Below are 27,432 nucleotides of genomic sequence, written 5' to 3'. Positions count from 1 at the left end.
TGCCAGAGGTTGCCGACTCCTGCGTTACACTGAAGCTACTGGTCTTGCCCTTTGGGGTGAGCGGGGTGAGGAGGGCTCCCCCCAGCTGTCTGAGCCGCGTGGCTAGGAGGACTTGCCCCCTTAGTGAGGCCGTTGGGCTGGTTTTCACGGCAGCGTGTTCTTTGTTCCGCTGCAGCTACACGCTGAGGATCATTGGTGGAGGGCCGTACTCAGAGAGCCGGATCCGCATCTACAGCCCGAGCGAAATCCTCGACTATAACACGGCAAACGGCAGGTAGGACACAGCTACCCCCAATGGAGGTCTGTAACCGCGCAGATCTGTGACTCTGGACACTTTCTCTCCCCAGCACACCGCAGAGTCTGATCTGGATGAGGGCTAATCGCACAAAACCTGCCCTTACCGATCCCGAAGGCTTCAATATCTTCTCCGGAACCGACTGTGGGATCAAGTAAGGAAATATCGGAGTGGGTACGCAGCTTTCCAGCCCCTTCCCTGCCATTCTCCACCAGGACCTGGCTTGTTCTCTTTTCATCCACTCCCAGGGCGGTTTATTCCCTGTACATTATCATTGTTCATCTGAAAGGTGCCATCGGGTAGAGCTTTGATCACAGACCACATTAAAGCCAGCGTCCGTGCAAAGCACTCTCCTGCAGGCTCAGTGGCAGGAGCAATGAAGCCTCTTTATGCAGTAGAGATAGCTATAAAGAAAGAGGGAGTGCCCAAGGCAGAGCTCAGCTGTGTGGGAAGACAAGTTTGCCTGGTTGCCAGCCTAGGGCTAGGACAGCGAGCCTGGGGAAGCAGCTGTGAGTGTGACCCTGGGAGGGAGCAGAGAGACAGGGTTTCTTGGGCACAGAGCCCACTGGAGGGGCAGATTTGGGAATTTCAGAACAAGAATCTGCCTGCGGCTGTTTGAGATGGGACTTTGTGGGGGTCCTTTGCCAATAAACCAAGAATAGACCTGATTCATATCACTGATAGCTCATCCTAACCGAAAAAGCCCTGAGAAGCCCCAAATATTGGTTACCTGCTCGGGCCGAAGGGGCGCTGTTACGATTCATTTGTATCACGGTAGCACCTGGAGGCTAGTGCGCCGTTGTGCTGGGCACTGTGCCGGCCTGTAACCACAGAGACAGCCCCTGCCTCGAACAGCTGAAATGCTTTGCACTGTGCTTCGGGAGGTGCCGGATTCCTAGGGGACAAGAGTGGTCATCACCAGCACTGAAGGCTTCCCAGCAGGCGGGCCACCCAGGGCCCACGCTCATGGCGTCTTTCCCCTCCTGCAGGTGGGTCTGTGAGCAGAACTCCCCCTGTTACGATGTGGTTCCCTTAGACCTGACAGCTCCGGATTACTTCTTTTTGGTGGAGGTGTCTAACAGGTGAGCCTTACGTGGCCCTTTAAAGCCAAGGGCATTCGGCGGCAGTGTACGCTGGGTTGCCGACCCTGGCGTCTGTCGACAATAGCCCCTGGCTCTTCTGCAGATCCCATAGCGACTCGCCCAAAGTCACCCAGCTTTCCTGAGTCCTAGTCCAGAGCTTGATCCACTAGGCCACACTGTCCCTCCCAGGCTCCACCTCCTGGACCAGCCTCAGGGCTGCTCCAACTCACGCTTCCTAGGGGATGTCGTGAGCTGCTCTGGCAACGATACGGGCCCTTGGAGTGGGTAGAAGTGGCCCCTGGAGATCACGCTTGCGCAAAGGGCTTCCTCTGCTGGCTTTGCCCTCAGCCCGTCCCAGTGGGTATGTTGGGGATGGGCATGGCCAGAACACCCTCGGCTGCAGCCGTTCTCAGCTCCTCAGGGTCTTGGGACATGGAGGATAAACTAGAGCAACCTCAAGGCTGCTCTAACTTAAACTGTAGGGCAGGCCCCTGCACAGCCCCGTAATACAGAGAGCACAACAGGGGCATAAACCCACCTTTGCCCCCTGCCCCAAGTCCAGGAATGGAGTAACTAAGAGTCAGGCCCCCTAGTCTAACGTTAAATGTCCCCCTGCCGATCTCCCCCAGCACCGTATCCAGAGCCTGGCCCTGCGCCCCCACCAGGAATCTCTCTCTCCATGTCCTGGCCATCCTTGGCTTGTTAAGAGCTCTTGCAAACCCATTTGCAAGCCACCGCTGCAGAGGCAGCGCAAGGGACGCTGGGATACTTACCCTCACCGTCCTGCGTGGAATGGGACGGGGCGGGTGGAGGCCGGCCTTGGGATGTCCCGGGGGTGGCCGCGCTCACCCGAGACGGCTGCGGGGCTTGAATGACAGCAACGGCTGCCCCGGCGACGGGGCGGCCTGTGCCCTGAGCCCCCGGGTCCGTCCCTGCAGGGCCGTGGACAAAAGCACCTACTGCGACTACGACCTGGAGTTTGTGATCCACATTCACGGCCTGCGGCTCAGCCCCTCCCGGGCAATCATCTTCATGAAGGTACGGGGGGACGGGACGGGAAGGTGATCCAGGGACCTGATCCTGCTCACTCCAGCCAGCAGGATTGTCATGCCCTCTCCAGGGACTGGTGTCGGGAGGCCAGCCGACAGGTGGGGACCACACTGGCCCCAGTGTCGGGGAGCGCAAAGGGGCACAACCGGGGAGGTGGCCCATAGCTTTACTTGGCGATGGCTAGGAGCTGTGACAGCCTGTACGCGCTAGTCACCACAGAGGGGCAGCCTGGAATGGCGGCCGAAGCACAAGGTGGGAGAAACCTGATGGCCGGGCCACACTGGGAACAGAACCCAGGAGTCCTGACACCCAGCACCCCCACTCTACCCACTAGGCCCCACTCCTTTCCCAGAGCTGGGATAGAACCCAAGAGTCCCGACGCCCAGCCCATGTGCCCTGCTGCTCTAACCACTAGACAGTACTCTCCTCCCAGAGCTGGGATAGAACCCAGGAGTCCTGCCTCTACCTGCTAAACCAGACTCCACCTCCTCCCAATTCTGTACCCAGAGCTGTCCCGGTGCCAGCCGGACGAGTCTCCCCAGGCGCCCCACACCTGCAGTTGAGACTGGCCCTGCCTTTTTCTCAAAGGAACCGTAGTTCTCCATAGCCGCAGACAGGGGTAACGGGACGTCTCCCCCCTGCTTTTCCCCCGGCAGATGTCCATGGCCGTTCTCACCGGCATTGTCGTCTTGTACATCCTCCACCAAGTCCTGGGGCCCATGATCTGGGCCGGCTTCACCCGACTGATCCAAAGATTTGAAGAGGCCCTAGCTATTCGGACAGGTGAGCTATTGCTCCCCCCCAGTTACCATCTTAGGAGAACTCAGCCGACCTAGCTCCCCCCTGGCCATTGTTAGACTGTTGAATGGAGACATCATGACAATGCCATGGGGTTTACAACACCCCCAGCCAGCCACAGCCCAGTTCTAACCCACCATGAGGAGTCAGCTAGCCCCCGTCATAACCCACCCCCAGCTGGGCCAGCTAGTCCGATTTCTAACCCACCCTCAGCTGGGCCAGCTAGTCCGATTTCTAACCCACCCCCAGCTGGGCCAGCTAGTCCGATTTCTAGCCCACCCCCAGCTGGGCCAGCTAGTCCAATTTCTAACCCACCCCCAGCTGGGCCAGCTAGTCCGCTTTCTAACCCACCCCCAGCTGGGCCAGCTAGTCCAATTTCTAACCCACCCCCAGCTGGGCCAGCTAGTCCGATTTCTAACCCACCCCCAGCTGGGCCAGCTAGTCCGATTTCTAACCCACCCCCAGCTGGGCCAGCTAGCCTAGATTCTAACCCATTTCCAAGTGCAGGTGCGAGGTTGTTTGTGTGGATGGGAGGGACTCTGGCTGACCCCCGGGGGTTAGCTGAGCAGTGCAGATGGATGCCTACGCTGGGCCCCTGGTATGCTGGGATGTGACAGCCCTGCTGCATGTCACTGTGATTGACACAGATGTCACTGCCTTCCCCTCCCTGCCCACCAGCTGTTCCAACTCTGCCTTGCTCTGTTCTTCCAGAGTCCAGCATCACCTTCACCTCTTACTCCAGCCATAGCCAGGGGAACTCCCACCACACGCCCCCCTAGTAGACCTGCATCAGCGGCAACGGCCACCTGCCCCGGAGCAGCACGGAAGAACTGGCCCCCCCAGCGTCCCATCTTCCCTATCGCGAGTCCCCGCCTGTATCCAAACGTGCCTTTCCTCTCCGCGGTCCCCAGCAGCCCGAGAGCCCCTAACCCTTCCTCCCCTGCTCTCTGCGTCTGGCCAGGACCTTTGTCACCACTTGTCTGACCATTCCAGGCTCGCTAGACCCAAGCCGTGGTGGGTGTGCTATTGCTCAGATCTGGCATCGCTCTGCCGCTTTTCCTGGCTAAAGCAGAGGGGATCGGGGCTTTCCACAGTAGCCCTTGAGCCAACGATAGCCAATCAGAACTATAAAAACCTGAACCCACGGGGCGTTGGTCTAAACGCCACAGCTAGGCTCAGACCAGTGGAGAACGGCGGCCGGTATTCCATCAGCAGCTGGCCTTTCCCAGTTCAACTGGAACAGGAGCGCCATTTGACCGCCCATTTCGCTGCCCCCGGCCTTAGCCGTGATGGTACCCAAGCTCCAGGCATGATTGTAAGGGCAGCGAGCGGCAGGTCCGCCGCGCCCGTCTGAGCAGGGTCCGGAGCTCCCGCGCGGTGAGCGGGACCTTTGGATACAGGAATTCCCATGTCGAAATCTCTCGCTTTGCTGAACGAATGAAAATCTTCCTGTCTCCTGGTTCCTTTTGTATTTCCCAGCCTTCAGCAGCAAGGCACAGTTGTTTCTGCGTGTGTGTGCGGGAGCGTTTGCTTAGCTGGTCCCTGCACCAGGCTCCATGGGACTCCCGTCTTATTTCGGTTGTTCAGTAAACTCTCTCGTTGTCTAAGAGGTGATCCCGAGTTGGGGAGTTGAATCTCTTGCTTCCCCCAGAACTGGCGCCGACCACTCCAGGGGAAATGCTCTGCCCTGGGTTCTGATTTCCATGCTCCCTGATGGTCTAAGGGATGGATCTCCAGCTAATGTAACTCAGCGTCTCTCCGTTGGGGTTAATGGGCGAGATCCCCAGCTGGCGTCAAGCGGTGCGGCTCATTGGACCTGTTCCTCACCTGCCGTGGAGCTGGCCGAGAGGCTGGCTGGGTCCCCGAGGAGCAATGCTGGGTGGGTAAATTCACCAGCCAAGCTGACATTTTTCCGCCCAGGCCCTTGGTTTCTTTCTCAGTAGGATACTGGGAGCCAGGACTCCTGGGTCCATCCCATGTCCTGCCACCAACTCACTGAGCTCACAACTTGGGGGTGGGGGGCTTTGTGCTGCCCAGGATCCTACCCTGACACAGGGAGAGTCCTAGGGTAGGGGGGCAAGAAACTGGCTCTATGCCACCCTTCCCCCTTCCAAGAGGGGCATGCTGGGATGGGGCCCTGTCTGGGGTGTGATCTGCAGCTGGCATAACTAAGAGCAGCCCTGAGGCTGCTGTAAATTACACCCGGGGCTGGTACAGGGCCAGCTTGGGGGGAGCGGAAAGGTGGCTTAAAACCACTTCCCCCCCCTCCCATCTCCTTGGCTTCAAGGAGTGTGAATTCAGCCCATCTGGGGTTTATTAACACCTACCTCTCACATAGCACTTTTCCTCAGTAGAGCCAGATCATTCCACCCATTTTACAGATGGGGAAACTGAGGCACAGAAAGAGGCTGCAACCTGCCCAAGGTCATCCAGCGGGCCAAGCCAGGAATAGACACCCGCTTTCCTGAATCCCAGGCGAGCCCGCGACCTGCTCGGCCACCCGCCTGCGCCTCATCCCCTGCCCTCCGCTGGGGAGGAAACAGCTGTCTGTATCTTTGCTGTGCTGCTTTCACAGCAAGGATAAGAGGCAGCTCCCGTTGCAACGTCCTGCTGATAAACGCGCATCGCAGCCTCCTCGCCACGCTGCCAGGATTATCTCCCCGCGGCAGCAGCCTAGCGTCGCCGGTGCTTTCCAGCCCTGACCCCAGAGACGCGGCTCTGCATTCAGCCGGCGCTGTCAGTCCCGGCCTCCTTTTGAACAGGAGCTGCCATTTATCGTCCTCGCGGAGAGATAAAGGTAGCTGCTTTCAGCCCGGCGGCCGGTAGCTTCTATTTCCACGCCGGCTTTTCAGCTGTAGAGACTAAGAAGCCAGCCAGGTCTGAATTCCCACCGGAAGAAACAAAGGCCAGAGGACAAACAGAGCCCCGCAGACGGACTGTAAGCTCTCGACCACCCCTCCAGTGTCTCCCCTCCCAAAGCGTGTCACCGTCAGGACCCACCACTGAAACAGTCACGATAATGCAGCTGCTTCTGGGGCAGGACACGGCAGCTGTTTACAACAGCCGCGCCGCAAACCCCGCGGGACAGCAGGCGGGGAAGAGTCGCGTCTCCAACTGCCAGGAGGGAATTCAGGGAGGCAGAAACGGAATGAGCCAAGCTGGGATGAGGCCAGGAGGGAAGGGTTAAGCGTTGCTTAGGGGCTAGAGGGATGGGTAGTGGTTAGAGCAGGGCAGATGGGAAGCAGGGCGCCTGGGTTCTCTGAACTAGGGCAAATCCCAGGGCTAGACACGATTTACCTACTGGCTCTGTGTCACCCTACATGAAACGAGTGGAGAATGCTCCCTGCGTAATGTTTTACAGCCACGGAGCACTGGGGTGAATGGCTGGACTGGGTGCCGGAGAACAGAGAAACTGCCTCTGTGTTACAAGTACGATCTGGACCCGGTCACTCCAGGGGCCAGATACGGGGCTGGATGGCTTGTATGTTTCACATCCCCACTACAGGGCAAGTTACAACAGAGAAGGGGGTTCCCCTAGGCAGGGGGGGACAGTAGCACTTTGCATCATGGGCCTGATCCCCCGGCTGCTGAAGTCAGAGCCATGTGGGCCCAATTGCCACCAGAAATGCTCCAACATGTGCTATAAATAGGTGATTAGCGCTAATGGCCCTCGTTAGGGGTAATTAGCCCCGCCAGGGAAAGCGGGACAGAACTGTGTCCTTTTGTGGGCTCCTTTGAAGGATGTTGAAGAATTGGCCTGGTTTAGCCAGGTAAGGCATTTCCGGCTTGTTACACTAAGATCCCTTCATGCTCTCAAGGAAGGGGAACGGGGTCTAGCGGTTAGAGCAGGGTGGGTCTGGGAGCTGGGACTTCTGGGTTCTCTCCCCAGCTCTGAAAGGAGAGTGGGCTCTAGTGGGGAGAATGGAGGGATTGGGAGTCGGGACTCCGGAGTTTTATTCCTCGCTTTGGCACCAGACTCACCGTGTTGATTTCTGGCTGGTGACTTTCCTGCTCTGTCCCTCAGTTTCCCATCTTTAAAGTGCCCCCCCCTTCCGAGTCCACTGTTGGGTAAAGATGGTCCTGGGCAAAAACCCTAGATCCCAACCCCCCTGAAATGTAGGGGCTTTATGGCTCGGGCCCTACTCTAACGACTCGGGGCTTGTCGACACGAGGAAACTTACCGGTATAATTATACCACTGTAATTATAGACTGGTCTAACTCTTATTCCGGGTTGAGTGCCTTTTCCCAGTTTAGCTTCTCATGTCTCTTCTTCTCCTGGCTTAGTCCCATCTAAGTGGGGTTGGCTCTACAAGTCCTTCTACTCCATCCAGTCCGTCTTGATGCATTGCCCCAGAAATGCCCCAGCCGAGTCAGACTGATATAATGATAGCTGTAATTCGGCTGGTAAATTTCCCCATGTGGACAAGCCCTTAATTAACGCTGGCAGGCTCTCAAGTGAGGAGATACCCCAGAGGTGGCTGTATTTGATCCCTGTATAAACAGCTGCCCTGTTCCACCCCAGAGACAGCTGCAATTCAGTGCTGCGTGAAGGATCCCTGTATAAACTGCCCTGTTCCACCCCAGAGACAGCTGCAATTCAGTGCTGGGTGAAGGATCCCTGTATAAACAGCTGCCCTGTTCCACCCCAGAGACAGCTGCAATTCAGTGCTGGGTGGAGGATCCCTGTATAAACAGCTGCCACATCCCACTGCAGAGGTAACTGCATCTCAATGCTGTGTGAGGGACCTTGTATAAATAGCTGTTGTACCACATTCCAGAGTCAGCCGCATCTCGGCATCAGGTGACGCGATCTGGGTGGAGAATTTGGGGGCTGAAAACACTATGTACATGTTATATGGATTATTTTAGGGATCAGAGTGCTGGAAAAACAGATGAGACGTTTCACCTCTGGCCTCTTACTGGAAAGTCTGACACAAAGCCTCTATTAGAAGAGAAAAAACCCACCCCACCAGTCACCAATTAGCCCAGATTCTTCTGTTTTCATCAAGATTACAAGCCCCCTTTCTTCCAACCCAGCATCCTTCATTCTCTGCTAATTCCATGTGACACCCGTGGCAAAAAAAACTACCTTAAAAACAGATGATTTTTCCTGCTTCAATTGGGGACACTTCTTCCCTTAATTCTCTTTAATTAAACAAATTGGCTCCGGCCTCCAGCATTTGCCCAGCTAACCTAGAAATGGGAGGCGAAAGGTTAATTGCGGCTAAAAATAGCTTTCTAGACAGAACTTCATGGGGAGGAGCAAAAATCGAATAAATTATTTCTTAACTTGTAGCGGGAAGGAGCTGGGAGGCGAGCGCGAAGGTAAAATGCAAGTTTGGGAGCCCTCAGCACCTCAGATTCATCGCGTCTTTACCCTGTCTATCGGCAGAGCTCAATTCCATTGCAGAGTGAGTGGAGTGCAGGGGAAGTTAGGAAAGGCAAGGAGATGAGGGGGGTTTTCAGATGCGCCGTCTTCGGCTTCGCGTTGGTGTAACCCCGGCAGCAGGGTGGTTACTTGACCAAGCACGTTTATCCCTGCACAGCCTCTCGTGGGATTTATTGAAGCAGTCTCTCCTAGTGGGTAGAGCAGTAGGCCTCAAGTGGTCCCTTCCCCATCTGTGAAAAGGGGGCCGTGCTGGTGGGAAGCGCTCTCCAGGAGTGAGGGGTGGGTGCAGTTCTACTGGTACTGATTATTTCTCTGCCCAGCCAGGAATAATTTTTCCGAGTCCAGACAAAACCATCGGTGTCTTTGTTTACCTAAACCGGGAGTGTCCGTTTAGGGAGCCCCCTTATTTGGTTTAAGAGCAGCGTGCTTGACGTTAGCTGGAACCACTTCCTACGATCAACTTAAGTTAAACCAAAACATATCGTCATGTCCATGTGAGAGGCTTGGCTTCTTGGCCCTGTGCCACCCACAAAGTATGCTTGGCAGAGGACCCCTCGCTTAGCACTTAGGCCTAGATCCTCAAAGGGATTTAGCCATCTAAGTGGGCTGTAGCCCACGAAAGCTTATGCTCAAATAAATTCGTTAGTCTCTAAGGTGCCACAAGTACTCCTGTTCTTCCAGTGGTTTCAGTTAACCACCTTTGTGTCCACATGGCATCAGGTTGCATTGGCAAAGGTGTGTTGCACTGGGGATTGGCATCTCCAGGGGAACGGGCACAAGGGTGCAGGGGGAAATCAGTGCTGAGGACTGGGGAATGCCTGGCCCCCGACCCAGTTTAAACCCAAATCTTCCCTTCAGGGCTCCCAGCGCCATGTGATCCAAGCGCCCCACGTCGGCCGAGCCAGGCCCGGCTCCGCTCAGCTTGACGATGCTTCTCTACCCCCGTCCAAACACCTCGTCCAGGGCCAAAAGCCATTTTCCGCCTGTCCCCCTGCCCCCCTCGTCCTCGCCTGGATCTTTGGGGGGCGAAGTAATGCTGATGTTGTCCCAGTAGAGGGCACCACCAAACCACAGATAAGTACCATGCCCCTGTCCCGAGCTGTGATGGGGTTCGGGAACAGGAATCCCAGAGGAGGGGACCCCAAGAGAGGGCTAGGTGTCCTCAGCGCTCTTGTACCAGAGCCTGCGTGGCCGAGTGAGAGACAGGGTGTCCCTCCACCAAGCACCATCTGATGTCTTATCTATCCCGTGCCCGTACCATTATTATGGGAAACTTCGACAAACAGCCAGGCCAAGCAGTCTGGTGCATTGGGTAGATCACTGGCCGGGTGGGGGGGGGTGTCAGGACACCTGGGTCCAGTTCCTGGCTCTATTGGGTAATGTCAGGTAACTCACTTCCCCGCTCTGTGCCTCAGTTTCCCCTCCCACCCTTTTAGATTGTGAGCTCTTTGGGAAAGGGACTGTCTCTCCCTCTGTGCGTGTGGCCCCCATCTCGGTCAGGGTCTGTGCAGCGCTCGGCACAACGGGGCCCTGATCTCAGTCGGGGTCTGTGTGTCACCCACCAAAATTGGGCCCCGATTCCAGCTGGTACCTGTACGTCCTCTCATGATGGTGACAGATCTCAGTATCTTCCTGGTTCTGTGCGATCGGGATATTGTGTGTGGATGTGGTAACGAGGAAGGTAGCAGAAAATCACCTTGACTCGGCTGTTGCTATGGTGCACATCATGGCAACCGCAGGGGATAGAACCCAGATCATCCTGTCCAGAAGTGCAGGCTTTTTGCGAAAGGAGGATCCAACGAAGGTAGCGGTATAGGGCATATGAGACACAGCAGAGGACTTCTCATTCCAGCCAGCAGAGGGCAGTGAATCAAATTTCACTTGGACAGTGGCTACAGCTGGTTGAAATTTAAAAGGAAAAAGGGGGAAATTTTCAGACACATTTGTGCGAAATTCCCCCCTTGTCCCCGTTTTCTGACAGAACGGGTTGAAATAGGCTGAATTTTGAGAAACAAATTCCCAATTTTGATTTTTTTTTTCTGAACTTTGGGGAAATTTAAAAAAAAAATCCAAATCTGGACAGAGTTTAATTCCCCCTCCCCGTCCAGAATTTAGGGAATTTTTAAAAAATCCTGAATTTGACAAATTTCAATTCAAATTTTGGGATTTTGGAATTTAAAAAAAAAAATCCAAATTTGGACAGAATTCCCAACACTCTTTTTGGAGGAAAACCAGAGATCAATTTCGTCAACACCCGCCCACTGCTAATTTCCCTCTCCGCTGTGTCTTTTTTTTTTTTACCTGCCCTACTAATGGTACTTAACATCCATAGATCTCAAAGCACGTTAAGAAAGGCCTATCCCCATTTGACAGATGGGAAACCTCATGCACAGAAAGGGGTTTGCTCAATGGCACCCAAGCAGGCCAGAGTGAGGAATAGAACCCCACATCTCCTGTGTCATAGACCAGTGCTGTATCCTGTAGGCAACACTGCCTCTCTGATGCCCGCCTCATTTGGCGAGATTAGGGTCAGATTAGAATTGTACTTCTGTGGGTTGGGACGGATGGAGCCACCTTTGTGGTTTATGCAGTAAGATCCCTGCATTGATTTGTTTACCTCTTCTTAGATTCCTTCGCCAGCCCCACCCTGCTAATCTGAGTCTATAAAATCCGTTGGAAATGATTGTACCAGAGCCTCTGATTAAAGTCTCATTAAGCAGATTACTCGGGGATGCTCCGAGCTGCGGGTGCGGGAGAGAACACACAGTGCTGCTTGGAGCACGGCGTCTCTGGGGACCAGTTCAGAAAGCTGCTGCTAAGGTTTTCAAACCCGGGGGCTTAAAAGGGGGCTGGGCTGAGCCGCAGGGAAGCTGGGTTCCATACGTGGCTGTTGGGGGTGATTCCTAACCCATGGAATGGCCCCCCGAAAGCCTGGGATTGTGAGACGCGCAGGAAATCCCTTTGTAACTTCTGTCTGCGCGGCCGTCTCTCTGGGTGAGTGCCGCACTGGGGCAAGGTGGGGCCCTGATCTCAGCTGCCACTTCTGCCATACAAACACTCCTAACAGACCTGTGGCCATAGGTGGCGGGTGATTTTTTGGGGAGCCCCATTTCAGTTTCCTTAAAGGGGCCTGGCTTTCCGAGGGCACTTTCTGAACCTCAGGCCACTTTAAGGCATTTCAAGTTGGCCGCCCCCCCCCCCCCCCCAAAAAAAGGCTGAGGCACTCAGAATTGCTTGTTGCTCTCAAAGTGGGAGCCATGGGAACTAAAGGTGAATCTCCAGAATCTGGGGAGCAGTAGAGGCACTATGACACACAGGGAGGAGAGGTTCTGGTTGCAGCTGGTAGAAGCACAATTCACTATGGTATTCAGTGCAAACTGGAGGGATTGGAGGCAGAGGAATAAAAGCCAAGGAAACCACAGGTATAATTCTTCAAAGATCTGTCAGAGGGAAGAGGCGGAACACGGTCCAGTGTCTTCTAACCATAGTGTTACTCCGGACTCTGAAAGGCACTGCTGTGAGATAATTAGCTCTGCCGTCCCCTCTTCCCTCCTCGCCGTGAGCTTAGGGCCCGAGCACTCGGATTGCAGTACTTGGATGCAGTGGGGGACTAGGTTCTTAGAATTGTGCTGTGACTTTCAGCTCATGGTAATAAGACGGTAGCATGTTAACAGGGAGGGTAACTAACCATTGGAGCAACTTACCACTGGCAATTTTCAAATAGGGTGAACAGATGTCCTGATTTTATAGGGACAGTCCTGATTTTTGGGTCTTTTTCTTATATAAGCTCCTATTACCCTCCACCCCCATCCCGATTTTTCACACTTGCTGTCTGGTCACCCTATTTGCAAATCAAGATCTGCTGTAGCTAAAACAGGAATTCATTCAGGGAAGTTCTCTGGCCTGTGTAGTGATCACCTAGCTGGACCTCCTTTTGGACTTAAAATCTAGGCATCTGTGACTCACATCACAGTTCAAAGCAAACTCCCCTGCTCCGTTCTCTACCTGGACGCTTGCATAAGAAAAATGAGTACGCAACATGTCTCCCGGAAACTGAGCACTTGCTCGCACATTGAGGGAATGAGCTTGAGAAAGCTGTGTGGAACCACGCCCCCTGGTGGTGCCTGTCATAAGAGCATAACCATTCCCCTTCCTTCCTAGGGCACCAAGCTTTTTGGGAATGTTCTCCCTGGGGAACTTTGGCAGGAGATCCGACCTGGGTCCCAAAACGTGGGGGTCCCAAAACGTGGATGCTCCTCCGCGTTCAGCGCTTCTGTCAGGATCTGATCTGGGCAGAGCGGACGCAGCTCCCCGCTGTCAGCTGGGATCCCCTCCCGGAGATGGGAAGAGAACCCAGGCGTCCTGCCTGGGAGTGAGGCTCCGACTCTTTCATGCTGGGGGCGTGGGAGGGAAAGGGCAAATGCTCCTCCATCTCTCAGGGATGGGCAGCCCTGTGTAGCACAAATCTCCTCTGTTGTGATTCGGCGGGATTGGCCCCCGGCGGGCGACTCCCTGGGCTGGCAAACCCCCTCCTGCTGTCTGACGATTCGAAGATCCTTACAGGGGCCCTGTCAGGAGGCTGAGCCGGCCCCCCTCGGGTCCCATGCTGAGTTTCTCTGCTCCGTCTCCGCCAAGGCTCTTCAGGGTGACTGGCGATGTGGGGGGAGCCCACGAAAACGCTGCCAGTCTCGACTGGTCCTGTTAACTCTCCCCCTCCCCCCGGGGAGCCATCGGCAGGCTGGCCACAGGCGGCAAGGAAACTGCCTCTCTCCGAGGTATAGGGCAAGCCGTGAGGTAGCCAGTAGCTCTGGGAGGGGAGCGTTACCTAGCGGCTAGACCAAGGGCCTGGGAGTCCGGACTCCTGGGTTCTGTTCCCAGCATTGCCACTGGCCTATTGGGGGAACTTGGGCTGGACACGTCTCTTCTCCGTGCCTCGGTTTCCCCTTCCACCTTTGTTTACATTGGAAACTCTTTGCGGGAGGGGCTGTCTCTCTCTCTGTGTCTGTGCAGCGCCTGGCAAAATGGGGGGCCCTGATCTCGGCCGGGGTCTGGGCAGCGCCTGGCCTTTTCCCTTCACCCCCGTGTAAGAGCTCTGTGGGTTTCCTCATTGAGGTCAGGGGCTGAGAAACGCACTGGAAACAGCTCTGCTGTTCACTGTCACACCCCCCTCCCCAATCTCTCCACGGGGGTAGCGGTGTGTGGATTCCAGCAATAGGGAGGATTGCAGTCCCTGAATTTGTTTTAAGGCCGGTTTCCGCCCCGCACCCTTGAGGGGTGAAATTCAACACAGTCGGGATCCAAAATCGCACGAAGCACTGACTGTGGGCATCAGGACTCCTGGGTTCTCTCCCCAGCTCTGGGAGGGGAGTGGGGTGTAGTGGTTAGAGCGGGGGGGCTGGGAGCCAGGACTCCTGGGTTCTCTCCCCAGCTCTGGGAGGGGAGTGGGGTGTAGTGCTTAGAGCGGGGGGGCTGGGAGCCAGGACTCCTGGGTTTTCTGTAGCTTGCTGCATGAGGGAAGTGGGGCTTAGTGGTTAGCGCCTCCACTCTGCTCTCAGCCCCTTGCCCTCATCCATCCGCTCCCAAAACGGCCGAACTGACGGAGGGGCAGCTGGGCCGGCACCCCCGTGTTTAAACGCCAGCCGTGGGGTGAGAGCCGCTTTGTCCAACTTCCCTTCCTCCTCGGGTTTCAGCCGTCCCGTCCCCATACACCCCCCAGCTCCCTTTGTCGGGGTCAGATCTTTTGTGTCTGCCTTTGTGCCCCTCCGATTCGTTCTGCCCCCAGCCCTGTGGGCGCCGATGCCCCCTCCCCCACTCCCGGCTTTGTGTTGACGCTGACAGGTGTATAATTGGATGATTAATGTAGCTTCATTAGCCTCTGACTGAACCAGAGGCGCCGGCCCAGCCCCTCGGCCGAGCTAAGCTGTGCCTCTCCCCAGGAAGAGCGGGGGTCTGGGAGACCAGGCCTGGCCCATCTGTTTCAGGCTTTTGTCCTGAGATGGGGGAGAGACGGGCCCGTCCCTCTAACTCCTGCCTTGCAGAACGCCAGCAGGACTGGACAGGGACTACATGACCCTCGCCTGAGTATTTCTAGGGACTACCAACTCTTGGGAGCAGAGCGCACCTCTTATGGGGTTTGGGGCTTTTCTTAAAAGCCCCAGCTCCTGGAGTCATGGGAATCTGTGAGAATCTCAGCTTTCCTTTTATGATTATTTATTATTTAAAAAAATGTTTCTAGACCCCAGGGGGCTCGGAGTCAGGAAGGAATAACTACAGTGCAGTGCACACGGGCTACACCCCTGATCTGCCCCCTATGGGCCCTGGGGGGCAGAGAATAGCCCCAGCACAGTGCGCTCTGCTTTTCCGCTCCATCTGCCCCCTTTGCCAGGGTAGGACAGAGATCAGGTCCCTTTCCCAGCCCCATGCTGTGCAGGGAGGCCCTGCTGTGGGGTTGTTTGAGGAACCAGAGCCCAGCAAGGAAGCCTGAGTGTGGTGAAGGCTCCAGCCCATTCCATGCCAAGCCTCGTGTGGCGAGAACGCTCCAGGGCTCAAGTGCTGTAAAAACAGAACAACGTCCCCAGCCGCTCCGGGAGAGGAGAGAGGCGTCTTCCAGGAAAACGCTGTGACAATGCTTTATTTATGGAGCAGGCCTCCCTGGGCACACGGCCCTTTGCGAGCCAGGACTGCTGGGTTCTCTCCCTGGCTCTGGGAGGAGTGTGGGGTCTAGTGGTTAGAGCAGGGGGGCTGGGAGCCAGGACTGCTGGGTTCTCTCCCCGGCTCTGGGAGGGGAGTGGGGGTTATCCCCGGCCTTCCTTTCATGGTCCCCCTGTTGCTGGGCTCAGGCCTTCCCCTGCCTGCTCTCCGCCTTCATCCAACACAGCCGCAATGTTGCTTAAAAACCAGCTGCTTGGAAAACACTCCCCCCCCCCCCCCCCCCCCCCCCCCCCCCCCCCCCCCCCCCCCCCCGAGCACCCCCCCCCCGCCCCCCGCTTGAGTGGCAAGCGTCAGGCGATGATAAATGGCTTTATTATTGTAGTTGTTTCTGCGGTGCTCTGCTCCTCCTTCCCTTCTGCACAGCCCGGGTCCCCCGACACCTCATTCCTCTGCTTGGGCATCAGGCATCCATCATCGGCCTCCCCCCGCCCCCCCCGGCCCCATTGCCGAGCCGCCGGCCGTGAATCACGGCCCCACAATGGGATGCGTATGCCCGATAAATTAATCCAGCCGCCAGCCGCCTCCTCGCTTAGTATAAATCTACCCAGGCAGCGAACGAGAGAGGGATGCGAGGGGCTTGGGCCTGTTAACTCAAAGTGTGTGAGTGTCTGTGTGTGTGTGTGTGTGTGTGTGTGTGTGTGTGAGATGCTGCTCCCTACTGGAGGGGATGAGCCCTGCTGTGTGTGTGTGTGAAGTATCAGGGGGTAGCCGTGTTAGTCTGTATCCACAAAAACAAGGAGGAGTCCGGTGGCACCTTAAACACCAACAAATTTATTTGGGCATAAGCTTTCGTGGGTAAAAAACCCACTTCTTCAGGGGGGCGTGTGTGTGTGTGTTTGGTCAAGGTATGTGATTCTGTGTGTTTGGTTGATATATACATGATTATGTGTGTGAGTTTGGCTGACGTGTGATTGTGTGTGTGTGTGTTTCGTTGAGGGGTGTGTGATTGTGTGGGTGTGTTTCGTTGAGGGGGGGTGTGATTGTGTGGGTGTGTTTTGTTGAGGGGTGTGTGATTGTGTGTGTGCTTGTGCGTGTCAAGGTGTGATGTGTGTTTGCTTGGGCTGGGGGGGCTGTGAGTGTGCTTGACTGGATGTGTGTGACTGAGAGAGTTGTGCGTTTGTGCTCCCGCCAGGACATGGTGTGTGTGTGGGTAGAGGGGGTGGTGTGGTTGGATGTGATTCTGGGTCTGGGGGGCTGCGGATGTTGTTATAATTATTAATCATTAATAAACGAGCCGTTGGTTTTATTTCTCTGACGGAGCTGCCGTGGGGCCCGAATGAGGATCAGGGCCCCGATGCTCCAGGCCCTGCCCCAACCCTGGGACGCCCCCTACCCCAGAACGCATGGCAACACCAGGGCAGACGGTTGGATGGGACTGACAGACGGGGCTGGGAGATGGGCAGACACGGCAGTGAACTGGGCGCACCTGAGCAAACGTGCGCTTGGGGGTGAGGTGTATTTGTGTGACTGTGTCTGTACGTGCGTGGGTGGGTGCGGGGGTGTTTGTGGGAGTCGAGAGACCTGTTTCCGTTCCCAGCTCTGGGAGGGAAGTGGGGTCTGGTGGGTAGAGCAGGGAGGGCTGGGAGCCAGGACTCCTGGGTTCTCTCCCCGGCTCTGGGAGGGGAGTGGGGTCTGGCGGGTTAGAGCAGGGGGTGGGGAGCTGGGAGCCAGGACTCCTGGGTTCTCTCCCCAGCTCTGGGAGGGGAGTGGGGTCTGGTGGTTAGAGCAGGATTTTAGGGGTCGGTATCCAAACGCACTGGGCCAGGGTCTGGTATCGGATCCCGCCTGGTGCCCTTTGCAGTGACGGCTGGAGATGCAGGAGCCGGGCAGCGCTGGGCTGGTACCGTCAGTGCACGAACTATCAGGAGGGAGAACGTCATAGGAAAGCAGGAGGAAATTAATCTATAGAGCTGGCAGGAGCCGATTCCTCATCCCGTGTCAGCTGCTTGATTAGGGAGGGTGGGCAGCGGCTGCGGGAGAAGGTGCCCGGTGGGCAGCGACTGGCCTCCAGTGCTTGGTCCCAGCTCACTTCTCCTGGGGGGCTGGAGCCAGGGAAATTCCTGCAGGCAGGGGACTGTTTAATCTCGGGGTGGGGGAGGGAAGCGTGGCACTGCTCTGTGGCATTGGAAGGTGGCTGGAAGAAGCGGGACCATACGGACGGCCAGACTGGGTCAGATCAATGGTCCATACAGCTCAGTGTGCTGTCTCTGACTGGGGCCGGTGCCAGGTACTTCAGAGGGAATTAACGGGACAGTTACCGAGTGATCCATCCCGTCGTCCACTCCCAGCGTCTGGCAGCTGGAGGTTTAGGGACACCTAGAGCATGGGGCTGCGTCCCTGAGCATCTTGGCTAACAGCCATTAGGGTGACCAGATGTCCTGATTTTATAGGGACCGTCCCGATATTTGGGGCTTTTTTTTATATAGGTGCCAATTTCCCCCCCCCACCCCCGTCCCGATTTTTCACCCTTGCTATCTGGTCACCCTAACAGCCATTGATGGACTTCACAACATCCCCCGGCGAGGAGTTCCACAGGTGACTGTGTTGGGTAAAGAAATACTTCCACTTGTTTGTTATAAACCTGCTGCCTGTTCATTTCATCGGGTGACCCCTGGTCTGTGTGCGATGTGAAGGAGTAAATAACACGTCCCTCTTCACTTTCTCCACCACCAGTCATGATTTTATAGATCTCTGTCGTATCCCCTCTTTTTCAATCGGAACAATCCCCGTCTTTATCATCTCTCCTCGTACAGAAGCTGTTCCATCACCTTGATCATTTGCGTTGCCCTTTTCTGTACTTTTCCCAATTCTAATATATCCTTTTGAGATGGGGCGACCAGAGCTGCACGCAGGTGTGGACATACGGTGGCTTTATATAGAGGCATTATGATATTTACTCTCTAGGACCTAGGGGTCACAGTGGACAAGAAGCTGGATATGAGTCAACAGTGTGCCCTTGTTGCCAAGAAGGCTAACGGCATTTTGGGTTGTATAAGTAGGGGCATTGCCAGCAGATCGAGGAATGTGATCATTCCCCGCTATTTAACATTGGTGAGGCCTCATCTGGAGTACTGTGTCCAGTTTTGGGCCCCACACTACAAGGAGGATGTGGAAAAATTGGAGAGAGTCCAGCGGAGGGCAACAAAATTATTAGGGGGCTGGGGCACATGACTTATGAGGAGAGGCTGAGGGAACTGGGATTGTTTAGTCTGCGGAAGAGAAGAGTGAGGGGGGATTTGATAGCTGCTTTCAACTACCTGAAGGGGGGTTCCAAAGAGGATGGAGCTCGGCTGTTCTCAGTGGTGGCAGATGACAGAACAAGGAGCAATGGTCTCAAGTTGCAGTGGGGGAGGTCTAGGTTGGATATTAGGAAACACTATTTCACTAGGAGGGTGGTGAAGCACTGGAATGGGTTCCTGAGGGAGGTGGTGGAATCTCCTTCCTGAGAGGTTTTTACAGTCAGGTTTGACAAAGCCCTGGCTGGGATGATTTAGTTGGGGTTGGTCCTGCTTTGAACAGGGGGTTGGACTAGATACCTCCTGAGGTCCCTTCCAACCCTGAGATTCTAGGATCCTCTGATTATTATCTACCCCTTCCTAACAATTCCCAACATTGTGTTCGCTTTTCTGCCTGCCGCTGCACACTAAGTGGATGTTGATATCCCATCTCCTAGAACTGGAAGGGACCTTGAAAGGTCATCGAGTCCAGTCCCCTGCCTTCACTAGCAGGACCAAGTACTGATTTTGCCCCAGATCCCTAAGTGGCCCCCTCAAGGATTGAACTCACAACCCGGGGTTTAGCAGGCCAATGCTCAAACCACTGAGCTATCCCTCCCCTGATCTAGCGCTAGGCGGTGTTATTATCTGTGCGCGCACACACACACACATACACAAACACACAAAACTGCTCACACACACACACAAAACTGCTTTTTTGGGATTTGTTTTTTATATCATAAAAAACAGATCAAACAAAACCCTTCCTCCTCCCCCCACCCCCGAAAAACAACCCCAAACCAGGAAAAAAAAAATGTACAAGTTAATTTACTTCCCCGTTCTGCGCGTCAATAATAATAAATTCATTCATAATTAAAAAAACAACCAAACCAAAAAACCCGACGGATTCTGTCGCCCCGAAAGACTCCGGAGCTTAGGGACGGTGGTGGAGAGGGGTGAAAATCTGAACCGAGAGGCTGTTGTTTCTTTCCGTTGGGGAAGTGGGGGGGGTGTGCGTGCGTGCGTGGAGGGAGATAAGAAACCAGCCCCAAAGTAACACAAAAGAGCCCCAAATCCTTCTCTTAAATGCGACCGAGCAGTTCCTTTGCAGACAGCGGACGGGTCAGTTTCATGTTCTATTAAGTGCCCGAGTCTGGCTTCTCCGTCGGCCGCCTCTCGGAGCCTGCGATGCTCGACGGCCCGGCTTCGCGTCCTTCCGAGCGCGGCCCAGTCTGGCCGCTCGGGCGAGTGGTTCCTGGGGTGATGGCGGGAGAGGGGGAGCAGGGAGGGATGGGGACGGCAGCTTGGGTCTCTGTGTCCGTGGCCGCCCCGCTCTGGGGCGTCGGAGCGGGCGTTGCGTGCTGCTGCCCGGGAGCATGGGGGTGGGGAGGTGGGGCCATGGCACGGGCTGGCGGGAAGAGGGGTGAGGTATGGGATATGGGGAGCGGGTGCCTGTACCCTGGCTGCTGCGTGAGTTCTGTGCCCGTGGGCCCGGTAGGATAATGGCCTGGCAGGGCCCGGCATATCCTGGAAACCTGGAAGAGATGGGGAACGGGGGAGGAGGGGGGCAGATTAGTGCTATATTGGTGAGGGGGGGAGGTCTGAAGAGGGGGAATGGGGTGGGAAAGGCAGGTCGGGGGATGGGCAGGTCGGAGCGGGAAGCGGGAGGGGAGATGGGCAAAGGGGATGAAGGCAGGAGGTTGGTTGGGGGAGGGATGGGGCCCCCCCCGGACCCAGCCTGGCTCATGTTCCCCCCCGCCCCTCCCCGGCCATGACTGCTGGGCGATTCTAGCACCGTCCCTCCTCCCCCGCCCGGCGCTGACCCAGGTGGGACCAGTCCAGGACACAGCAGATGCGAGGGGTGAAATGAGAAAACCAGGGGCAGACCCATCCCCTGCAGAGACCTACATCACCCCCCCCCCCACGCTCCCCTCCCCCGGCTCCATACTCACATCCCCCAGCATCGGTGTCAGCGGGAGAGCTCACATGTAGTGCCACTGACCCTCCATTCCCATGGCAATACCCATGCTGCCCATCGGACCTGGCGGGGGAGAGGGGGAGAGGAGAGTGAGACCCCGCCCACAGCGCCGGAGCCCTAGACCCCAGAGCCAGACGGGACCCCCCGTGGCCCCTACATCCAGCCGGTCTGGCTCACCCAGGCCCAACAGCCTCCCGCCCCGTCATTCCCGCTGCCAGCCCATAGCCAGTGGGGGAGCTAGAACAAACCACGGTTTAAAGGCTTCCCCCTGGGTTTGATGCGGCATGGAAGGGGGGGCAAAAATGGCGTGCCCCCCGCCCGCCCCCCCCCCCCCCCCCCCCCCCGCGAGGCTCAGGGAGGGACATGGAGTCGTCCCGGGACCTGGCTGGACGGCTTCAATCATGGCTTTTTCTGACAGACACAAAACACGCTCAGGGGGGTGGGGGGGAATTGCTGGAATGGGGGGGATTTTCCCCCCCTCCCCCCAGAGACAAACCAGCCATTTGAGCTTCGATTCCAATCGAAACGAAAAAATATTTGTGTGTGTGTGTGTGTGGGGGGGGGAATTTAAACGCCCCCCCCCAAAAAAAAATGTTCACGCTGAATCGAAGAGGAATTCGTCCAATGAAAAATAGGAACCGGTGTGAGGTGATGGGGGAGAGGGGGGAACGCAATATATGTTTTTTAAGGCTGTAGACGTTTTCGGAGGAAAGTCTATGTCCCGTTTTTTCGGTCCCACCCCCGGCGCCCCCTGGGGGGGAAAGACTGTCGCCAGGCCGTTGCGGAGGGAGGAATGACATTGGACTGGACGAAGGAGGCCGGAGAGGTGGGGGGGGGGGAACCCCACCAGCTAGTCCAGCCCTGCCCCACCCCAGCCTTACCAGGGGGGCGGATGGCCATGTGCTGCTGCCCGTCCATGACGTACCCACCCATGGGCTGCGTGTCGGGGCTGTAGGGCGGCCCCTGACCTGCGCGGAAGAGAGGGAGGAAAGGTCACGGTGAGATTCGCCGCGGGAGGGGGGCACTTTCAATGGGGGGAGCATTGTGGGCTCTGCAGAGTGGGGCGCACAAGCCGCGCCCCGCCAGGGGCAGGACACAAGCCCAGTGGGGGGGCCCCGGAAGCTGCCCGCCCCATGCCACCCCCTCCTCTGTCGGACAGCAGGGCGCTTGGTCCCCGTGGCCCATTCAGCCCCCATCTCCCCTGCAGGGGGGGCTGGTTCATGCCCCGTTTCGCTAGCAACGCCCCAGCCCGGTGGGAAGCCAGCGGAGACCCAGTGAGCTCGTCTCACGCTGCGGGGGGAGCAGGGCATCAGAAGGGGGTGAGCTCTGCGGGAACCGGGCCCCCAGGTCCAGGTCTGGGAGGCAGAGGGTTTCGCGGGCTCCCCGCCCCCCAGACCCAGCCCCGCCAGCTGGGCCTTACCTGTGCGGTTGGACTGGTCGATCATCGGCTGTACGATGCGCCTCCGGGCGTTAATAAACCTGCGCCGGGCGGGACAGACAGACAGAGGGTGAGTCCCGGAGTTGCTGGGAGAAGGACAAAGCCCAGAGACCCAGGGACCCCAGGCGCAAGGGGAGGATGGAGATCACAGCCCCCCCCCCCGCCCCCCCGGGGTTTTGTCTCCCTGGGTGGTTGCAGCGTGTCTATCTGGGGAAGGGACCACAACAGCCTCCTTGGGGGCATGTGCCCCTCATTGGGAGACAAAAATGCCTGATGGGGGACCAGACCCCCCTCCCCACTCCAACCACCACCCCACAGCCAGGAATAGAACCCAGGAGTCCTGGCTCCCAGCCCCCCCTGCTCTAACCACTAGACCCCACTCCCCACCCAGAGCTGGGGAGAGAACCCAGGAGTCCTAGAGAAGACCACTCCCCATTCTAACCCCAAGCCCACCGTGTTCCCCAGAACCCCCTGCCTCCCCTGCCCCCCCAGTGTTCCTCACAGGGCCCAGGGTCTGCACGAGGGGAAAGGGGCCCCCAGCTCCATGTCTGCTTCTGCGGGGAGGTATCACTCTGATCATGGGGGGGGAGGCAGGGATGTGGGGGAGGGGGAAGGCAGGAGGCCCATAGGTAGGCAGGGGAGACAAGGGGCATGGGGGGGGGGGCTGCAAGGTGGGAGATTCCAGGGGCATGGGGGGATGCAAGGAGGGTCAGTGGGATAGGGGTGTGAGGGGGTAGGGGGAGATGCTGGGATGGGGGGGGTTGCGAGGTGGGAGGGGGAGATGCTGGGATGGGAGGGTTGCGAGGTGGGAGAGGGAGATGCTGGGGGAGGTTGCGAGGGGGGAGGGGTGATGCTGGGATGGGGGGGGTGCAAGGGGGAGGGGGAGGCCGGGGGAGGTTGCGAGGGGGGAGGGGGAGATGCCGGGATGGGGGGGTTGCGAGGGGGGAGGGGGAGATGCCGGGATGGGGGGCTTATCAGGAGGGGTGCAAAGGGGGAGGGGACGTGCAGGGGAGTGGGGTGGGTCATGAGGAACATTGGTGGGGGTAGGCTGAAGGGGGTGGAGGGATGGTGGTGGGGCACGGGAGGGATCACCCCCCCCACCATGGCAGCTTCCGGGCCGATCTTACCAGTTATTGACCTGCAGGATGGTGAGTCCCGTGTCCTGCGCCAGCTGTTTCTTCTGCTCCTCCGAGGGGTACGGGTGCTGCGGGCCAGAGCAGAGAGCAGCGTGACCCCGGGGGCGGCCCTGGCCACGCGCGCCCCCGCCCACAGGAGGATCTCAAAGCCCTGGGCCGGGGGGCACCAGGCCCTGTGAGCCGCCTAGTGACAGGGACACTTTCATCCCATTGCAAAGATGGGGAAACTGAGGCACAAAGGGGGTAAGTGGCTTGTTCAATAATTAGGTGAAGCTTGTGCCAGAGACAAGGAGAGAACCCAGGAGTCCTGGCTCCCCTCCCCTCCCACGGCAGGGAATTGAACCCGGGAGTCCTGGCTTCTAGCCTTCCCCCAACCCCGCTCCCTGAGCAGGGGCTAGAACCCGGAGTCCTGGCTCCCACTCCCCAGTTCTAACCACGAGACCCACTTCCCACCGTTGGAAATGGAACCCAGGAGTCCTGAGCTCCCTACCTAATAACAAAAGGTGGCCAATATTTGTCAAGTGCTTTGAGACCCGAAAAACAGAATTAACACGAATTATTATCATTTCCCTACACAAAATGCCCAGCATTCCCTGACACGGATGCTGCCAGCCCTGGGGCCTCGGATCTGTAGTGAACGGGTTTAAAACTTCCCTCTAGTGATTAGAGATATGGGTGAGAGCAGGGGGCTGGGAGCCAGGACTCCTGGGTTCTGTCCCAGCTCTGGGAGGAGAGTGGGGTCTAGTGGTTAGAGCAGGGGGGGCTGGGAGCCAGGACTCCTGGGGTCTATCCTGGCTCTGGGAGGGGAGTGGGGTCTAGTGGTTAGAGCAGGGGGGATGGGAGCCAGGACTCCTGGGTTCTGTCCCCAGCTCTGAGAAGTGAGTGGGGTCTAATGTTTAGAGCAGGGGGGATGGGAGCCAGGACTCCTGGGTTCTATCCCGGCTCTGGGAGGAGAGTGGGGTCTAGTGGTTAGAGCAGGGGGGGCTGGGAGCCAGGACTCCTGGGTTCTATCCCGGCTCTGGGAGGGGAGTGGGGGCTGGTGGTTAGAGCGGGGGGGCTGGGAGCCAGGACTCCTGGGTTCTATCCCGGCTCTGGGAGGGGAGTGGGGGCTGGTGGTTAGAGCAGGGGGGGGCTGGGAGCCAGGACTCCTGGGTTCTATCCCGGCTCTGGGAGGGGAGTGGGGTCTAGTGGTGAGAGCAGCAACCTCAGGACTCCTGGGTTTATTCTAGGAGCCCGAAGAGCCAGGCCTAGAACCTACTCTCCCGAGTCCCAGTCCATTGCTCCGTCCAGTAGCCCGCACTGCCAACAGAATTAGCCCATTCAGTCTGTCATAGCTCCCCAAGTGCCAGAACCTCAGGCCTTGAGCTGAGGGGGCGACTCCATCAGCCAGTAGCAGTAGAAGGCTCTTACCCTCTGTGGACCAGACACTGAAGGGGGGAACGTGGTGCATGTAGCCACTACAAAGAGTAAATGTCACCATCTAATGAATGATTCCTGCCCGGGCCAGATCCTGATACCGAATTAACCTGGCCAGACCCTGGCCCCCTGTGGAACCCGGCCCAGATAAAACCAGGTCTGGCCCAGATCCCAAATGGACCCTCCCAGCCCAAACTGAACCTCAACTGGCCCAGATCCTGGCACTGAACGGACCCGACCCAGCCCCTCCTCGTCTGTGGTGCCTGGGAGTCTAACCTATTTTTTGGAGGCATCAAACCTCCCCTGGGAGCTCTGAATTTGCCTCCTAGCAACTGCCCAGCTTGTGGTGACCTGGGCGGCCAGGGAAGGCCGCCTGTCATCTGTCACCGCGCTGTCAGGGGCAGAGAGGGGAGGGGAGCTCGGCAGAGGTCTCGGGGTGACCCACAGAACGATGCCGCCTCATCCATCATTGGGGCCTGGCAGGGAAAGCACAAGGCTGCCTGGCCTTTGATCGGCAGGACCTTTGCTGCCCCGTGGGATGGGAGGACGAGGTTTCTGTACCAGGCCATCTGGCGGGAAGCTGAGGAAGGGGGAGGCTAAGGGCAGGAAGGATCCTAGAGCTGAGGAGAGAACCCAGGAGTCCTGACTCCCAGCCCCCCCTGCTCTAACCACCAGACCTCACTCCCCTCCCAGAGCCGGGAGAGAACCCAGGAGTCCTGACTCCCAGCCCCACCCTGTTCTAACCACCAGACCCCACTCCCCTCCCAGAGCCGGGAGAGAACCCAGGAGTCCTGGCTCCCAGCCCCCCTTCCCAAAATTCAACGTTGACCAGCCCCGTTAACGCATGGCACAATTTCTGCCAACTTCCCACTCCACCAAAAGGCTCCCCCTGAAGAGTCTTTAGTTTCAGAAATGGGAGGAAAGGCCCACGGGGGGGGGGGGGTCCCCCATCCTGCCAGGCTGGGAAAGGCCTCCGCTTAGCAGAGCCCTCTGCCGTGGCAGCGCCAGCCAGTGGGTTCAGGGTAATTGGCTAGAATTGATTACCCTTTCCCAGTCCCTAATAGGTTTATGGTGCCTTCAATTAGTGACTAATAGGTCAGCGCTCATTAACTCAGCTTTGTTTAACTAACCGGGGAGAGACGGGTGCTGCGGCTCCCCTAATTGCTCGGTGGCACAGCAGCGAAATGGCAGACGCAGGGGGCCAGGCCTTTCGCCGGCTCTCTGAGCTGTAACTTGGGGTCCGACAGCTCTGGTGAGTGGAGGCGGCACCTTTCCCCGCTCTGGGAGGCACTTTGCATGCTCACTGCAGGCCTGGTTCTCTTATGCCAGTGGCCCTCTGGGCTCCCTACCCAGAGCTGGTGATAGAACCCAGGAGTCCTGGCTTCCAGCCTCCTGCTCTAACCACCAGACCCCACTCCCCTCCCGGAGCTGGGGAGAGAACCCAGGAGTCCTGGCTCCCAGGCTCTAACCATTACACTCCACTCCAACCCCACAGCTTTTGTCTCACTCACTTTCCCTCCTGGCCTTGCCCTGCCCCCCTCTCGTCACTCACCGACAGGTGCTGGAACAGCCAGGCCCGCATGATGTTGGTGGCTACTTTGGGGAAGATCCCCCGCTTCTTGTTGCGTTTTTTGTCCCGGTCCAGGTCATCGTCGTCCCCGGTGCTGGGGGAGGCCACGCTGTTATCCAGGCAGTCCCCTGGGAGAAAGGCAGCCTGAGTGTCCAGGAGCGGGACTTGAACCAGCGACCGATTCTACCGAGACACCTGCCCCTTGCTGCTGGAGCTAAAGAAGAGCTCTCGGCCCTGTCCTTGGCGCCGGTGCATAAATGTGGTTGAGCCACTAGGGGGTGACAAAGAGCCACAGCAGGGGCACGTGGCCCCCTCGGGGCGAGAATGAGAAGTGCCCTCGCTTGGGTGTTCTCCACTCGACTCCTGCACCTTGGGCAAGCGTCTTCCCCGGTGCGCAAAATCCTACTGCCCGTCTCCGCTTGCACCAGGCCCTGCTCTCCTCCCAGAGCCTAGGATAGAACCCAGGAGTCCTGGCTCCCAGCCGTCCTGCCCCTTTGCTTTAACCACTAGACCCCACTCCCCTCCCAGAGCCAGAACCCAGGAGTCCTGGCTCCTAGACTCCCCTACTCCAATCCCCTGCCCCCCGCCCTCGCCAGTGGCTGCTGCTGGATCCCTGCCCCACTGCCGCCTGGGCCAAGCCCCACCAGCCTTGGTTCCTTGCGGTGCTGGGCCCAGAACGAGGCCATTTGGGATCAGACAGACTCTGGTTTTGATCCCAGCCCCAGCCTTGGGATGGGGACTTGAGTGACGCCAAGGCGGTGGTTGGGGAGAGCTCAGATGTGTTTAACCCCTAGGCCCAGATCCTCAGAGGTGTGGGGCACCTAAGCACCAGCACACCGTGAGGATGGGGCCTTCGAAGCTACAGGGGTGGGGTGGGGTGAGGCCGGGGAACGGATGGACAGACAGAAGGGTATGACGCGAGCATCTTTCGGTCAACTCCTGCCTGGGGCAGGATTCGAACCCGGGACATTAAGGGCTGGTTCCCTTTGAGAAACAAACCTCCCCAGGGCTGAGGTAAAATGAAACGGAACCCGGGTCTGGTTGCTGGACGGGTCTGGGTTGCTCTTAATAGTGCAAGGAGCTGGCGTGCATGGGCGGGCGTTTTACCTGGGTTGGGGTGTGTGTGTGTATGTGTGTGTGTGTGTGTGTGTGTGTGTGTGTGTGTGTACCACTGCCACCTCCTGGAAGGAACCAGAATTGCACTCCTGTGTGTCCTAGTCCCCCTGCCCTGCTCCCAACTGCTGGGGGTTCTCCTTTGGCTCAGGGTGCAAGGCACAGCAGGATGTGGGTTCTGACGGCTGCTTTCATTTCCTGCTCTCTTCTCCCCCCAGCCCCGACACGCTGCTCCCCCCC

The 27,432-nt window shown here is 57.6% G+C and overlaps 2 protein-coding genes across 5 annotated transcripts in view; one reads left to right on the top strand and one right to left on the bottom strand.

Moving 5' to 3' along the window:
* The window catches only part of CATSPERG (cation channel sperm associated auxiliary subunit gamma), a 40,479-nt gene extending 35,623 nt beyond the window's left edge, over window positions 1–4,856 (top strand). For 3 of the 4 annotated variants that reach the window (XM_034792460.1, XM_034792461.1, XM_034792459.1), the window contains 6 exons: window positions 176–274; window positions 348–449; window positions 1,285–1,377; window positions 2,316–2,415; window positions 3,084–3,210; window positions 3,937–4,856. In XM_034792460.1, coding sequence (XP_034648351.1) covers window positions 176–274; window positions 348–449; window positions 1,285–1,377; window positions 2,316–2,415; window positions 3,084–3,210; window positions 3,937–4,004 — 589 coding nt within the window. In that variant the 3' untranslated portion in view covers window positions 4,005–4,856. The remainder of the gene's footprint in view (window positions 1–175; window positions 275–347; window positions 450–1,284; window positions 1,378–2,315; window positions 2,416–3,083; window positions 3,211–3,936) is intronic. The other variant, XM_034792462.1, reaches the window with a different exon arrangement.
* A 14,496-nt stretch (window positions 4,857–19,352) lies between these two features.
* Window positions 19,353–27,432, bottom strand: part of MEIS3 (Meis homeobox 3) — a 32,040-nt gene continuing 23,960 nt past the window's right edge. Inside the window, exons 8-13 of the mRNA XM_034792665.1 lie at window positions 26,062–26,207; window positions 23,085–23,161; window positions 21,940–21,998; window positions 21,401–21,487; window positions 20,494–20,582; window positions 19,353–20,076 (exon numbers count right to left, since the gene is read on the bottom strand). Coding sequence (XP_034648556.1) covers window positions 20,524–20,582; window positions 21,401–21,487; window positions 21,940–21,998; window positions 23,085–23,161; window positions 26,062–26,207 — 428 coding nt within the window. The 3' untranslated portion in view covers window positions 19,353–20,076; window positions 20,494–20,523. The remainder of the gene's footprint in view (window positions 20,077–20,493; window positions 20,583–21,400; window positions 21,488–21,939; window positions 21,999–23,084; window positions 23,162–26,061; window positions 26,208–27,432) is intronic.

This window comes from Trachemys scripta, chromosome 16, assembly GCF_013100865.1.
Source record: "Trachemys scripta elegans isolate TJP31775 chromosome 16, CAS_Tse_1.0, whole genome shotgun sequence".
In the NCBI taxonomy this organism is placed as follows: domain Eukaryota; kingdom Metazoa; phylum Chordata; order Testudines; family Emydidae; genus Trachemys; species Trachemys scripta.
Note: the sequence above shows the minus strand (reverse complement) of the source record. Positions and strands in the feature narration are given on the sequence as shown.